The sequence below is a fragment of the Erpetoichthys calabaricus genome, chromosome 2 (assembly GCF_900747795.2).
Source record: "Erpetoichthys calabaricus chromosome 2, fErpCal1.3, whole genome shotgun sequence".
Lineage (NCBI taxonomy): Eukaryota > Metazoa > Chordata > Cladistia > Polypteriformes > Polypteridae > Erpetoichthys > Erpetoichthys calabaricus.
In genome coordinates, this window is record NC_041395.2 from 222,645,339 (window position 1) to 222,661,005 (window position 15,667).

Genomic DNA, 15,667 nt, shown 5'->3' on the forward strand with positions numbered 1-15,667 from the left:
AGATAAGAAAAAATACCAGGTAATTAAACAATTAGATCAGTGATTTGTAAGCACAACTGAGTGATTCATGAATTTTGTTGAAATAAAATCCTGCAGTCACAGAGGTACCCCAGGACCAGATTTGAGAAATACTAATCTGTGGTAAATAACTTTGATACCTTTAAATCTTTGCACTATATACCATTGTAAACTTACTGATGTTTACTTGTAATCTAATTGTTGGTTTATAGCCTATAAGGATCTTTTTGAAATGTTCTGTGTCTTCTAAAAATGTTTATTTAGCTTTTGCACCATTCAAATGTGTCGTATCGTTATTGCTGTTAGGTGGCACACCAAAATGAGCAGTAGTAAACTATCTGCAAGTAGCAGTCTAAATAAAACCATCAGCTTTCCAGCTCCACTGCATTATCTTATGTGACTGAATGTTCTGCAGTTTAGAATATCAGAAAACTCTTTCCATTTCCTTTGGAAGTTTAACAGTGCTTCAAACTTCAGAGAAATGTGAGTTATTATATGAAAGATATTTGTCTCTCTTATCCACAAACTGACTATCCAGTATGATACAGCAGCGAACATTTAATTTAAATACTGATCCAGTCATTTCAGTGTTACAAATCAACATTCAAACGTATTTCTGAAAGGTAATTTATGTTTGGTTAACTGTACCATTTGTTTCTGTTAAGTTTAGAGGAAATGGTAAGCAGCAATCCCCGACATTGGAGTTTTTGATTTTAATTATGTGATAGTGCCAGTCGAATGGTTAGGAGAAGTGGATAGCTCACTGGAGATCTAACTAATCATCTTGTTCTGGTTTTATTTACTGATATATTTTTAAGCTCCTCCAAGAAAAAAAGAAAGTGATACATTTTAAATAAAAATTACTGGAATGCATTTCAATTTAGTTAATTTAATGGTGTGCATGATAGTGGAATTTGAAATACATAAAATGTATATATGAGTTGTATTGTTATTATTAATACTTCTATTTTTATGATGATTTTAATTGGGTTTTGGGTAAATGCATTATAATTACTCCCTTTAGATCTTTTTCTTTGTTAGCCCTTTGTCATGTTTGAACCAAAGAAGTGGCCCAGTTTTTAGTTTTTATTGCATTTTCAGTATAGTTGTGCTTCAAAAAAAAAAAAAAGGAACAGGCTCAAATAAAGCAGGCAAGTGACAGAGATTCCCGATAAGACAGTTGTGAGTGTAGTGACATAGGCGTTTTCTTTTAAACACTAATTTTTGGATTCAGAGAAGCTTTTAGCCTCTTATCTTATGATTTGCTGTTTTTACAGTTTGCCTAAATCAATTGCAGTTTTTATACCTTCCTACTTTATGTTGCTGTTTACACATTTAATCTATGGCAAGACTTTGAACAAATACTGATTTTTTATAGCTTGTGTTCAGCTGTTGCCCACTGTTCATTTATCCTTAAAATTTGGGGTAGGATAGCACATATTCTACACAAATCCTCTCAAATACAAGTTTTTAATGAATGAATTTCCCACATGTAGTTTTGTATGCACTCTTTCTTGTGGCAAGAATAGTCAACATCACTTTGTAAATCATTGTTGTATAAGTTTGTCAAATTTGTTACTAAGGAATTGCTTTTTTTTTTTTTCATTGTTTATGCTTTGTTAAGATTATATACATAGGATGCCGCCTTCCTGTTATCATTGCGACCAGAATGCACAGTTCTGGAATGTGGCAATCAGCCGTTCAGCTGAATTGCACAAGTGGGCAGCAGGATTTGAGGGCATGGACCTTGCAGTGCCCTTTGTTTAAACGTTCCTTTATAATTTGGATCACTTGACTAGATTAGTTTTACAACAGGAGGTGGCGTAAATTACTATTTACCTTAGGACCTCTGTAATTTTTAAACTCTATTTGGACAGGGTTAGTTTTACACCAGGAGGTGGTTTAAAGTTAGTCCTTGAAATGGGATAGTGACACCCTGGTACTCTGCACCAGCATTTCCTATTGTTAATGTTTGCATACTGTCAGTTCAGACCACATTAACAACTCCTATTTATAAGACAAACATATCTGTTTGTATGTCCAAGGAGGACAGTCCTGCACACACCTGCTTTTCCACATAATTTATGTACAGTATATAAAAAAGCGTGCCAATGGACCTCAAAGGGGAAGTAACTAGTGTTGGGCATTTCGATTCAATTTACTGAATGATTCTGTACAACTGCCTATTTTAAGTGAATCAATTCTTTCTGTTCATTTGATTCATTTTAAGGCATAGCTTATTCTGTATTCCCTTGGGTTCCCTGTGATCGTATCACAAATATATAATTTAATAATCCGTACATTGTTTATTTATTTTTATATATATATATATATATATATATATATATATATATATATATATATGTATGTACTTATTTCTGGCATGATTAGTAAACTTGTCAAATTCTCAGATGACGCTAAAATTGGGGGGATGGCAGACACTAAGGAGGCAGCAAAAAGACCAGGACAACTTTCAGTTTGCAGTTTAATGTACAGGTACTGTGCAAAAGTTTTAGGCAGGTGTGAAAAAATGCTGTAAACAAAGAATGCTTTCAGAAATATAAATAATGATTGTTTATTGTTATGAATTTACAAAATGCAAAGTGAGCGAACAAAAGAAAAATCTAAATCAAATCAATATTTAGTGTTACTACCTTTTGCCTTCAAACCAGCATCAATTCTTATAGGTACACTTGCACAAAGTCAGGGATTTTGTAGGATTCTAGTCAGGTGTATGATCAACCAATTATACCAAACAGGTGCTAATCATCATCAATGTCACACGTAGGTTGAAACACAGTCATTAACTGAAACAGAAACAGCTGTGTAGGAGGCTTAAAACTGGGTGAGGAACAGCCAAACTCTGCTACCAAGGTGAGGTTGTGGAAGACAGTTTCATGTCATGGCAAGATTGAGCACAGTAACAAGACACAAGGTAGTTGTACTGCATCAGCAAGGTCTATCCCAGACAAAGATTTCAAAGCAGACTGGGGTTTCAAGATGTGCTGTTCAAGCTCTTCTGAAGAAGCACAAAGAAACAGGCAACGTTGAGGATCGTAGACGCAGTGGTCGGCCAAGGAAACTTTGTGCAGCAGATGAAAGACACATCAAGCTTATTACCCTTCGAAATCGGAAGATGTCCAGCAGTGCCATCAGCTCAGAACTGGCAGAAACCAGTGGGACCCAGGTACACCCATCTACTATCTGGAGAAGTCTGGCCAGAAGTGGTCTTCATGGAAGAGTTGCAGCCAAAAAGCCATACCTCCGACATGGAAACAAGGCCAAGCAACTCAAGTATGCACGAAAACATAGGAACTGGGGTGCAGAAAAATGGCAGCAGGTGCTCTGGACTGATGAGTCAAAATTTGAAATATTTGGCTGTAGCAGAAGGCAGTTTGTTCATCGAAGGGTTGGAGAGTGGTACAATAATGAGCATGGTGGAGGCTCCTTGAACGTTTGGGGCTGTATTTCTGCAAATGGAGTTGGAGATTTGGTCAGGATTAATGGTGTTCTCAATACTGAGAAATACAGGCAGATACTTATCCATCATGCAATACCATCAGGGAGGCGTATGATTGGCCCCAAATTTATTCTGCAGCAGGACAACGACCCCAAACATACAGCCAAAGTCATTAAGAACTATCTTCAGCGTAAAGAAGAACAAGAAGTCCTGGAAGTGATGGTATGGCCCCCACAGAGCCCTGATCTCAACATCATCGAGTGTGTCTAGGATTACATGAAGAGACAGAAGGATGTGAGGAAGCCTACATCCACAGAAGATCTGTGGTTAGTTCTCCAAGATATTTGGAACAACCTACCAGCCGAGTTCCTTCAAAAACTGTGTGCAAGTGTACCTAGAAGAATTGATGCTGTTTTGAAGGCAAAGGGTGGTCACACCAAATATTGATTTGATTTAGATTTCTCTTTTGTTCATTCACTGCATTTTGTTTTGAATGTTGATTGATGAAAATAAATGATTAACACTTCCATTTTTGAAAGCATTCTTTGTTTACAGCATTTTTTCACACCTGCCTAAAACTTTTGCACAGTACTATAGTAAAGTACAAAGTGCTATACTTGAGCTAAAGGAATGTCAATTATAAATGCAAGATGGGAGACACTGTTATACAGGAAGCAACTTCTAGAAAGGATTTATGGGTTTATGTTGACTAAGCAATGCACAGAAGCAATTAAAAAGGCAAATAAAATGTTAGGTTATATCATAAAAACTGTTGAATTTAAGTCAAGGGACATTATACTCAAGCTGTATGATGCACTGGTAAGACCATATCTCGAGTGTTGTGTACATTTGTGGTCACCACGGTACAGGAAAGACATAGCAGCCCTTGAAGCTGTGCAGCGGAGAGCAACCAAGTACATCCCAGGATTTAAGGACATATCCTCTAGTGACAGATTCAGATAATTAAACCTCTTTAGTCTTGAGCAGAGGAAACTACATGGGGACCTATTCAAGGTATTTAAAATCCTCAAAGGCATTGATAAACTTGATCCATCAACATTCTTTCAGCTTAAGGGTAAATCACATACTTGAGGACATCAATGGAAATTAAGGGGATGTGCATTTAAAACTGAAGCCAAGAAGCACTTCTTTACACAAAGAGTTGTGAGACTCTGGAACAAACTATCAAGACATGTTGCTGAAGCAAAAACCTTAACAACCTTAAAGAAGAATATGAATGAGATATTGGGACAGCTTAGCTATTAGCTAAATAAACAGGCTTGAAGGACTGAATGGTCTCCTGTTGTTTGTCATATTTCTTATATATTTTTATGTATATGTTTTTGCAAAGTGTGGTCTGTTCCTTATAACAGAATTCCACTCATGTTGTGGTGACATATGAAGATCTTTCAAATCTGAAACGCAGAATAAGAGCATATGAGCAGGCTGATATTTTACAAAGATTGCTAAGGGAGGAGAAGATGTCAGTTTTAACCAGAAAGGAGCTTGTGGAAATAAAGTGGAGAAAACAGTGGTTAAGGGGGTTGTGAAGGTAAAGGCCCATCAACTGTAAGTTAGCTGAAAAAAGTTGGTGAAACTACCTAAAAAATACTGCTTTCGCTTATAGATTAAGAGAGCCCTGTGGAACGGGCAAACAAAAAAATGATGTGCATTTTAATAATATATCAATAAAATATTGTATCATGTATGTTGCCTAGGGGTTATTTGCTCTGTTTTCCAAAACCTATTTGTTATACAGTAATTTGGGTTTCCAATTTCTGTTGTTTTGTTTAATAATTAAAATAGTTCATTTCACTAAAATAATTAGGTTAGTTGGCATATAATAAATGAATATTTGTCTTGATATGTAAAGTGCTGATTTAAGCAATGATTGTTTAATAGTGCAACTAATATGACAGCCAGTATTTCATTTGCACATATTTAGAAGAGGCACTAAAAATCCGGTGCTTTTTCTTGCCAGTATTTTGACATGAATTCCACATATGTTTTCACCTACCAAAAAGAACTACTGCTTACTGTGTGTCAGTAATCCCTGCTGAGTTGTATTAACCTAAACATGCCTGAGACTGTCAGTGATCAATCAAATTATTATTTTAATTCAACAAAATGATACTTAGTGATAAGCAGATATATGGTCTAGTTTAAAAGCATTTTTCCTTATAGATTTAACTTTTACTAACTTTTTTATCTCTTATGTTTGCTTTGAACTTGACAAGAAGTGAAAATAAGTAAGGTATGCCTCTCTGCTAAAAATTGTCACTGTTATGCTTAAATGAGGCTTAAATTTGAACCTCAGTTTCTGCATGAAAGCTTTTGATGTCAAAAATAGATACAGCAGGTGCTTCTATTTGATTGCTTTCAGTGAGTGTAAATCTGAAAACCTTAGCCTTATTTGCATTTAAAGTTTTTCTAGGATCAGAGTGCTATGATTTTTTTTTTCTTCTTAACAGTGTCACTCTTGCACTTAGTACAGCTGAACATACTATAGTATCATTTAATTTTTTTGTCACTTCTGCTGTCTTAGTTTAGACAATCCATTGATTACTTTCTCAATTTACTTTTTTTATTTATAGCAACTACAGTTGTATCCACACTTACTGATTGTGGGCCAGTACCCAAGGAAAAACCTAATAGGTATTGTGTGAATGCATAAATTACACACAGAGAGTACTGTTGAATACAATGCCCCTCTAAAGTTGTAAGGGAACAACACTAATTACTGCACCACAATGTTATCCATAAACATTTTGTAACTTTCTTTTTAACTGGCAAGTAGTTTCAAGTATTTTAAAGTACTATGAAAATGGATCGAGTCAAGTCAAGTCAAGTTGGGGAGCATGCACTGGTACAGTCCATTGCCACACCCACTACACAACGAAACAACTCGGGATCCCGGTTTGTACCCCCAAGGCAGACATGTGGTCCAGTCCCACCCTTCGGAAATGACCCTCTATCTGTCACAGCCAGGTGTTACGTGGGCGACCCCTTGGCCTGGTCTAGTCACTCGGGTCCCCAACAATGAGGATCTTACGTGCCGGATCACCCTCGGGGCAACGCGCCACATGGCCATAGTGCCGTAACTGACGCTTCCTCACAATGCAGGTAATGTGCCTCATTCAGGACTCCATGAGCAATCGCTCATTCGACACAAAGTCAAACCAACCAGGGGTGCGGAAATCCAACACCCGACTTGTCCGACACAGGTAAATTGACCGTCGGACAAGTGAGTTTTTCTGGTTTCAGTTGTCCGCGGACAAGTGCAATTTTCTGGAGAAAAAAGAATTGCAGGGCACATTTTTACCATTACTTTCAAATTTTAAACATTTGGGTACGTACTTCGTGCAGAAACAGTCTACTTAGGCATGGTTCTTCATGTCTCAAATTGGTCTTCAATATTGTTTAGAAAATGACGGCTGATTTTTCAAAGGGGAAGCACTCTTACGGTCTTACGTAAATATTTTACCCTACTATTTACACGCTTGGAGATGCGGTAATTTTTTTTCATGCCGACATTATGATGTAATCTGATGATTTTTCATTACAATCGATAACTTTTATATATTACCAGTAACGGCATACTGCACGATAACGTGCAGTGAATACACTTGACTTGAGCATTCCTAGTTTTCATTCTCTTTCTCTGTTCGTTTAGCATTTGTTTGTTCAGAGGTTGATGCTCTTGCTGCTTCCTGAGCAGCTCTTCTTTTCTCCACCCTAGCGGCCCGCTGCTTCTCTTCTTTCGTTGGCATCTTTTCGCGTTAAAACTGATTGTTAGTTTTTGTGTTGCAGTTACTTAGTACGTTTTCCTTAATTTTTCACTTAAGCTGGCAATTAAGTCTTCAATCTGCCTCAAGAATGATTAGCGAAGGTGGTGGGGAATGAGAACGGCGCCAATACGCATGCGCAGTGCCGAGAGTCAACAATAAAATAACATAAAAATAAAAAGAGTAATTCTTTCTTTCTTTCTTTCTTTCTTTCTTTCTTTCTTTCTTTCTCCCCTGACTCTTTGATGTAGGGCTGGGAGGTTTTTTTTTTTTTTTTTTTTTTTTTGCTGGACCGAGAACTGCTTCTGGTGGCCCAACATGACTTATGGGGTGCAGTTCCAGGTTTTTTGAGAACCCTGTGCGTATCCAAGCTGCCACCTAACAGAAATTGGAATTGCTCCTGGCCTCTGGTTTTAGCGCATCCACCCCCTGGCACCTTCCATTTTGGTAGCTGGTGCTGATGTTCCTGACTGTCCTCAGTGGCACTCACAACAGGTCTGTTGATCTTAAATCTGGGTTGGGACCCCTTAAGAGGTCTGCTATCATCTTTCACCTTGCTAATGTTTGTTCATACTGTATGCATATTCTACCTGCTTAGGACATGGTTATGACTTTTCCTTGTCTTTTTTGAGATCAACAGCATCTCTACCTTCCCTTGGCAGTACGATTGTATCTTTCATAAAACAAACTTTTAAGGATTGTAAGAATCAGTTCACTGGCTATACATGTTTTTAGAGCTCCATTTCCTAAACTGGAATTGTCTTTAATGTACAGTATATGGTTTGACCTGAACTACATTGACGTTTTAGACCTCCCTGAGTCAGAAAATACCATTTTTGGAATTCTGTCTGTCTGTCTGTCTGTGTGTGTGTGTGTGTGTGTGTGTGTGTGTGTGTGTGTGTGTGTGTGTGTGTGTGTGTGTGTGTGTGTGTGTATAAACACAGTAGCATGACTACCCTTTCAGTTAGGTCAACCAAATTTTGCATACAAGTATTAGGTACAAAACGTAGATTTCTGTCAACTTTTGAGCTATTTTCACTAACTAGAAGTGGTACTTTTTTCCGATTAATTCAACTTTACTTTTATAATTGTTCAATATATTATTGATTTGATTTGATTTGATTTGTTGTTGATGGTTCTTTAATATACATAATATAAAAATATAATCATTGTCTTGCAGTTTACTCCTCAAATGTACATCCCCCACATCTGAGTATACGATTAAGTCTATGGGAAACCACTCCCAATTTTTTATTGAAATGTTTGGCTCCCATTAAGTAATCTGATCTGGCACCAAAGATAATAATTTTAATTTGTTAAAAATATATCATTATAATACTGTGTTTTGGTTTTTAAACTTGATGTTTTCCAGTTACAGGAAACATTCCTCCGTGACCTGTTAGGCTGAATGTACAAGAAGATGTCAACTGTTACAAACTAAATATAAGTGCTATGCAAAATAATGGCTATGTTGCTGAAATTTGTCTTAATATGTGTTAGTTATGTGAAAGCTTGGCGGAATAACGGTGAATAACACCTACAGTGCACAGATGCACATTACCATCCAAGTGGTCTGTGAACACAACTGTACTGTCTCCTGCTGTTATATTGATCATTTAGTAGTACCCTCTCATTCGCTTTCTCTCAAACATGTCTCATATCACACAGTAGTAGGTCAGTGTTATAAAAACCTCTTCAAGGATTATTTTTTCTTTTTGCTGTTGATCCTTAAATAGTAGAAAATGATTAGTAGGAGCTTTTTTAAGACCTGTCATAACCTTTATGAAATTAACAAGGAGAGAATAAAACGGGAGTTGTCCTAAAGTACGCCATGTAACTTAAAAGTCTGAGAGAGTCTTTGAGAGTAGTTTTGGAGGAAGGACCGCATCACAAGTTCTTCTTGTATGCCATAAAAAAAGAGGCTTTGTGTAAAAAGATTGCAGAAGTGCATGGTGACATTTAGGGTATCATACACTATATTTATTAGTGTACGAAGCGGTTATACCTCACTCATCTTAGTGAAAACATAAAGCAAAATAAAGCCAAATATTTATGTGACACCAAAGGTGTGCTATTGATGATGTGTTCTTATCTTTACACTCTTCTTTCACAAGTCACAGTGTTCTCTTTATGTATGTGCAAGATGCTGCAGCAGTGCACCCTACTGATATAATTTAATTCACACTGCCGCTTCTATGATTCCCTCAAGGAATTGCTAATCAGACCAAAGGGCCTTTAGTTCAAGGGAAGCATGTGGAAAATAGCATGATCTTTTGGACAGAGGAATTGGGGGCTACCATTGTCGGCTTCATTACACGCAGAACTGAATATTGTTTTTACCAAAACTTTAGCCTCCTAAAACATCTAGATCAGCAAGGCATGTGCGACAAAAATGGTAAGCACTTAGCTACAACTTACTGAAGCTGTCTGTGCCTTGTGAAATAAGCGTCTGTATAATCCAGGAAAAGAGAGGCTTTGTGTTATGTTGAACCCATATTCAGTGACCTTAAAATGCAATTTTGGAAGTTGTCAAATGTAATCAAAGCAATGTAAACAGATTAAGAACACATTACTTGGCTGCAAATTAGAAGAAATAACAGCCATTTCCACTCCACATATTCTGTACTTCTTAGTTATTTATCTAAAATTCAGATTGTCTTGTGGGGAGTAATTATTTAGTAGATTAAACCCTGAATTTAAAAGGTGAACATCAAATATTTTATGACTTTTTTGAGTAATTATTCATATATTCTTTGGTGAAAGAGTTTAAATTCTAACAAAAATTTGTTTTTTCACAAATTTGCGCATAATTTGTGTACATGTTATTGTCAAATACATCTTAACTATGGGTGTTACCAGTTAACCATTTTTCAAAAACAGTGTAATTCAAATAATATTATTGATTACATTATTAACTTAAACTTGTGTAGGGTTTTTAATTGCCTTGCTGTATAGATTTACTTTGAGAAATATTGTTAATTTAAAAAGACATATAAGGGCAGTATTTAAGGTACATATCAGATCATTCTGAAGCAGAGTAGATACCATCAACAAAAAGGAAGTGCTAAACATCACTTGGTTTGGGGACATTTTAGCTGAAAGGATTGTGAAGTTTGCTGCAATCTGTTTAATAGTTGTAACGAAGTATAGAAGTGGCACATCTACAATGCATTACCACATACAAAACAGGTATGTGACTCGAGATGTTTGTCTGTAGCAACTCTCCATATATGCATTACTAGAAAAGGAAAACCTGATGACAAGTTGAAATCACACAGGGTGCATACAATGATAGAAGAAGATCTATTACCAATCCACATTATTGGGCAGCCTATCAGTTTTCATAAACCTGGTTTACACATTCCATTTAGAAGCACTGTTACCAGCTGTATAGGAAAACAATTTAAGAAGAAGACACTAGAGTTGAAATTGCAACTATTCAGTCAAAAAGCAAGATGACCTTTGCACTGCACTAACAACTGAGTGGTTTATCAAAATAACATACCAATACAGAGATGGCTGACATTTGAAATCGGTGGTATTACAGACATAACATTTTTCAAGTGAAACATGCAGCTGATGGCCTTGCCACAAAACTGACTGCCTTGTAGACATGGAGACTCCTAGACAAAGTGACTGCATGTTTTCATTGTAGTGCTTGAAACATTGTGACTAGGCATTTACCGATGTGCATGACCGGGTCTCTGTAGCATTTTGTTTTATTTTAAAAACAAAACGTATTAACATAACTCCATCAAGAAGTGGAAACAGCATAGCAAGTATAACAGCAAGTTCTCAGGCTGCTGGCATAACAGTTAGCAGGATGCATGTGTGACTGACTGTTGTGGTTTGTCAGTATGCTCTTATTACTAAGCATAAATACTTACAATTCTTTTTAATAATGTAAACAGACAGTTTCTGACACAATTTCTCTTAATATAAAAACATTTTCCTTGTGCAATTTCTAAATTTAAACATTTGTGAGAATATTAACCTTTGTTTATTTTCTCTCATCCTAGCAATGAATTGTTATTGATCAGTCAACATAGTTAAATATCAAATGTGATTAAAATTTGCATCACTATTCTAAACATTGCCTTACTGTCTCTATCACTCCTTATTTAATTTAATTTTAATGGATTTTATGTATAATGTCCAAACATTTTAAAGCCTTTGTTTGACTACTGAGCTGTGCTATGTTTTCTGTTGTGAATGACATCTGTGAACATATAGATGTAGCTAATGAGTTGTTACATTAATGGTTTGACTGAATTTTGAAGTTAACAAATCTGCTTCTCAGGAAACCATTGTAGTATGATGCAGTTTTTAAGTGGATCTAATGCTGTTATTTGTGTGCCCTCTAGTGAACAACCCAGGAATATTACAACAAGTATGTTTAGCTCACAATTTCTTTATAACAAGAAACAAGAATGCTAATATTGGAGTGTTTTCCATGGAGTTTATCTTTGTTCAGTGCTGTGCTCTTCAAGTAATTTGGTTTGTTATTGAGAAGTGCACATTGATTGTTCTTATACTGTGGAAAAATGTCCCCTGATAACTACACTAGAAATGCTTCAACTGCCTCTGAAGCTGATCTTGTTACAATAGATTTCAGAAGCTTGTTGTTCAATAGTCTTGCATCAGGATCCCTTCAAATCAAAAAGGGGTGTAGCCTTACGTTAGTGGAGACAAAATCTGATACCTCTGTGAACCTGATATTAACAGTCCTTGGAGGTTTGTAAAGGGCAGGTCTGGTCTACATTTTAATGAAAAATTACTACAGTTCAAGGTGCTGTAGTGTGTTCGTCATTGGTTGTGTTCTTCACATCAGGCAACATTCCACTACCATAAAGCATTTTACACTTTACCATTTCTGTGTTCATGCCTCAGGAAATATTATGTGTACACAGTCTTTAACCTTGTGAAAAAAATGCATCTGTGTTAGTTTCTGCCCCTAAATACTGTAACTTTCACTCAAATAGTACTTCATTTACTTCAAATATCTCAATAGGTTAGCTTTTTTTTTACTGAAGTCATGTCTCTATATTAACTAATTGGGAGTCAAAGTGTGACTCCCGCCTTGGGCTCAATACTGAACTGATGCACCATCTCACCATGACTTTTAGCCAGAAGAGCACGGTTTAGAAACTGGATGGGTAACTAAATATCTCCTAATGATTTTTTAGCCTTGCGGTAAGGAGACCAGGGTTCATGTCCCGGGTTCTCCCTGCACAAAGTTTGCATGCTTGACCCATGTCTGCATGGATTTCCTCTGGGTGCTCCGGATTCCTCCCAAAGATATGCAGGTTAAGTGGACTGACGGTGCAAAATTCGACCCTGTGTGTGTCTGTTCAATCTGTGATGGACTAGAGCCATGTCCAAGGATTATTTCTGCCTTTCACCCTATGCTTGCTTGGATAGGCCAGCTTCCCCATTGACCTTATCAGGATAAAGTGGATTTAGAAATGATATATATTATATTTAAATATATATATATATATATATATATATATATATATATATATATATATATATATATATATATATATATATATAATTGTCTGTTATTTTTACTTACACTTTTATTATCAATAGCAGACACAATTAAAATGTAGTAAACAGTTTCATTTAATAAGTAAGGGATGAGATTTGAAATCACAAAATGACAGGTTAAAACAATGCTACTGGCTCACTCTGAAAACTAAGTGTCAGCCTACCGGAGTTCATTAATATTTTTATCTAGAATTTGTGATTGGGAATCGAGTGAAAATTTGTTTTTGTGCATGGGTTGGCCCTGTCCAGTTTTGGGTCATGGTTTGTACTTTCTGCTACCAGAGTGTACTTGGGGTTCCCCATGATTTGCATTATCTTGGTTTGGGAAGGTTATATGGAGATATGTAAAGTCGGAATGTACTGTATCTACAAAATTGTTCTATGAAAGGCGAGGATTCATTCAGTAATTATTAAATTACTTTGAATATTAATGGCAGCCGTATGACTGGAGAACTGAAATAATGTTAAGCAGGTATGGCATTATTTATGTAAGGAGATTCAGATTTTGCTAATCATGCTTAGTTGGTGTTATGCAGGCAGAATGTAATGGCAAGGGGGGTGTTTGCCCAGCAGGTCCCATGGTGGGGGGGTTGATGTTTAATGTTATGATATCATGTTGGTACAGAAAGAAGGGCACTGAGTCTACAGTAAGTGTCAGGAGGTAAGTAATGACCAAGGCAAGGTCTCCACTGAAGAGAAGAAGTGAAACAAGGTTATGGTTTGATGTAGACATGCATTAAGAGAAAGAAGTGCTTTTGTCTCGTTTAAAGAGTAAGGAATGGAAAGGTAGCAGGTTTTGGTTTTTTACTTATGAATATTTAGTATCTTGTTATCTTCCCTTTATTTATCCCACCCCTGTGTAAAATTATTAAATAAAATCTGTTTTACATATATATTGTTTTCCTTGCAGTTATTCTGTGTAAGGGGTTTGCAACAAAAACATTCCCTCTTTGTGAAAATATCCCTAAATCTTTTGAAAGTTCATGTTGAGACATGAGTAATATTGTTAAAGTTGTCTCAGATTATACTGACACACATTATTTCAGTTGTTTCTACTTTTGTATGTCTAACAAAAGATAGAGCTTAGAAAATCAATACTTGTAAAATGAACCCTTAATGGTTAAATCTATACTTGATAGAAAACCTGTTGAGTGCAACTAGTAATCTCTATAAAACGGAAAACATTCAAAAATAAGCTCGGGTTGGATTAAGTGGTTGTGAGAATGTTATGTTGTTTTCAACATGGTGGGGTGGGGGGGGGGGGCACTTTTCTTATCTGCTTGCAATTAGTGTTTTTTTCTCTGTCTTGAAGTAGTGGGTTAAATAAATTTCTCTTAAAATTACAAGCAATGGAGGGCCATTGTAACACTCTGGGAATTGGTTTCAGAATTGTACTCTGCATTAATTTTAGTGCTTATTGCTTTGGGGACTTTTCACCATGACTACCCTTTTGGAGTGATCGCTGTAGATGTAGGAGATTAGACTTGTAGAGCACTCTAGAGACTAGAATAGTAGGAGAAAAACCTACTTTGCACTACTTTTTATTCTGCAGACTAAATGCTGGCATATTTATTAAAATGCTTTGACATACTTTCGGAGTAAGCGTAGTGTCACCCTCTAACTTGCACTGTTAGCTTAAGTAGCAAAGCAAATGTAATTGTAATATTTCCTCACTTTAACATCTAATGTAGTGTTATGCATGTTTTAACAATTATTTGGGTTTTGGTTTGATTGTAATATTAATAATTGGCTAAATCTCTGCCTCCAACTTTAGAGAACATTCCTTCAAGATTTATACCATGCAGGCGTCTTATTTTAATCATAGTGAACAATGGTAGAACTTAGAAAATTATACTTGCTGACAGAATTATTAAAGACTGATGTATAGTGATGGTGAAATTATATTTTCTGTCAAATATCTGTTTTGCAGAATTACTTTGAAGGTTACCTCTCAATTGCATCCACTGTGCCATCTGTTATATGCCTGATTCTCAACTTCCTTCTTGTGAACAAGTAGGTGGATTTCATTAACTGCTGTTAGTACTTGTATCTAACTTGTATTGAGGCAGATTTAGTCGTATTGTAAACTTTTTTTGAAAAATGTTGTCCTCTTTTTGACCAGAAAATGTTATTTCTTAGTCTGATCTTGCTGTCTGTCTTGGTCATGACAAACTAGGGAAGTGGACTTGGGTTTGTTTTTCAATCCTGAGAGTGAAAGACCACCCGTTTTCATTTTAGTAGCATACCTTTTCCTCTCTTCTGAATCAAAAAGGCTGCTGTGCCATTCATTTTGTTCAGTGTTTCTGTTTTAGTTAATGTAAAACACTTAAACTTTGTCTGTTTTTCTTTTAGGGTCTCCCCAACTGTCCGTGTACTGAGCTCTCTGTCTGTAATGCTTGCCATTTTCATAATCACAACTGTGTTTGTGAAGGTTGATACCTCAGCTGTGACAAAGGAATTTTTTGTGGCCACCTTAGTGTGTGTGGCCTGTGTTAGTGGAGCCTCCACTGTATTCACAGGAAGTGTATTTGGAGTGACGGGTCGATTCCCTATGCGAATTTCGCAGGCACTAATCTCGGGTAAGGTGTAAACAAGATTAATGTTGAATGTGTATGCAGTTTTGAAATGCTTTGTAGCTGGATCTGTTGCTTACTACATCTGATTCACTACTTAAGATTCTGGTTCAAGAAGAAAAACTGAGTAATCATCAGTAATCGTTCTAAACACAATACATGTTTTATTTAGTTTGCTTTGAAAGATTACAGGAAGAGCAAAATGTGCTCTGATTCTTTATTAACATGCAACATATAATTTATTTAATTTTACTACTTAAGATCCACATAAAAGTCTG

General features: G+C 36.2%; 1 protein-coding gene across 2 annotated transcripts in view; it reads left to right on the forward strand.

The window, feature by feature from the left end:
* Positions 1-15,667, forward strand: part of slc29a3 (solute carrier family 29 member 3) — an 88,828-nt gene that overhangs the window by 39,601 nt on the left and 33,560 nt on the right. For both annotated transcript variants that reach the window (XM_051923905.1, XM_051923906.1), the window contains 2 exons: positions 14,747-14,829; positions 15,169-15,395. In XM_051923905.1, the coding sequence (XP_051779865.1) occupies positions 14,747-14,829; positions 15,169-15,395 (310 nt within the window). The remainder of the gene's footprint in view (positions 1-14,746; positions 14,830-15,168; positions 15,396-15,667) is intronic.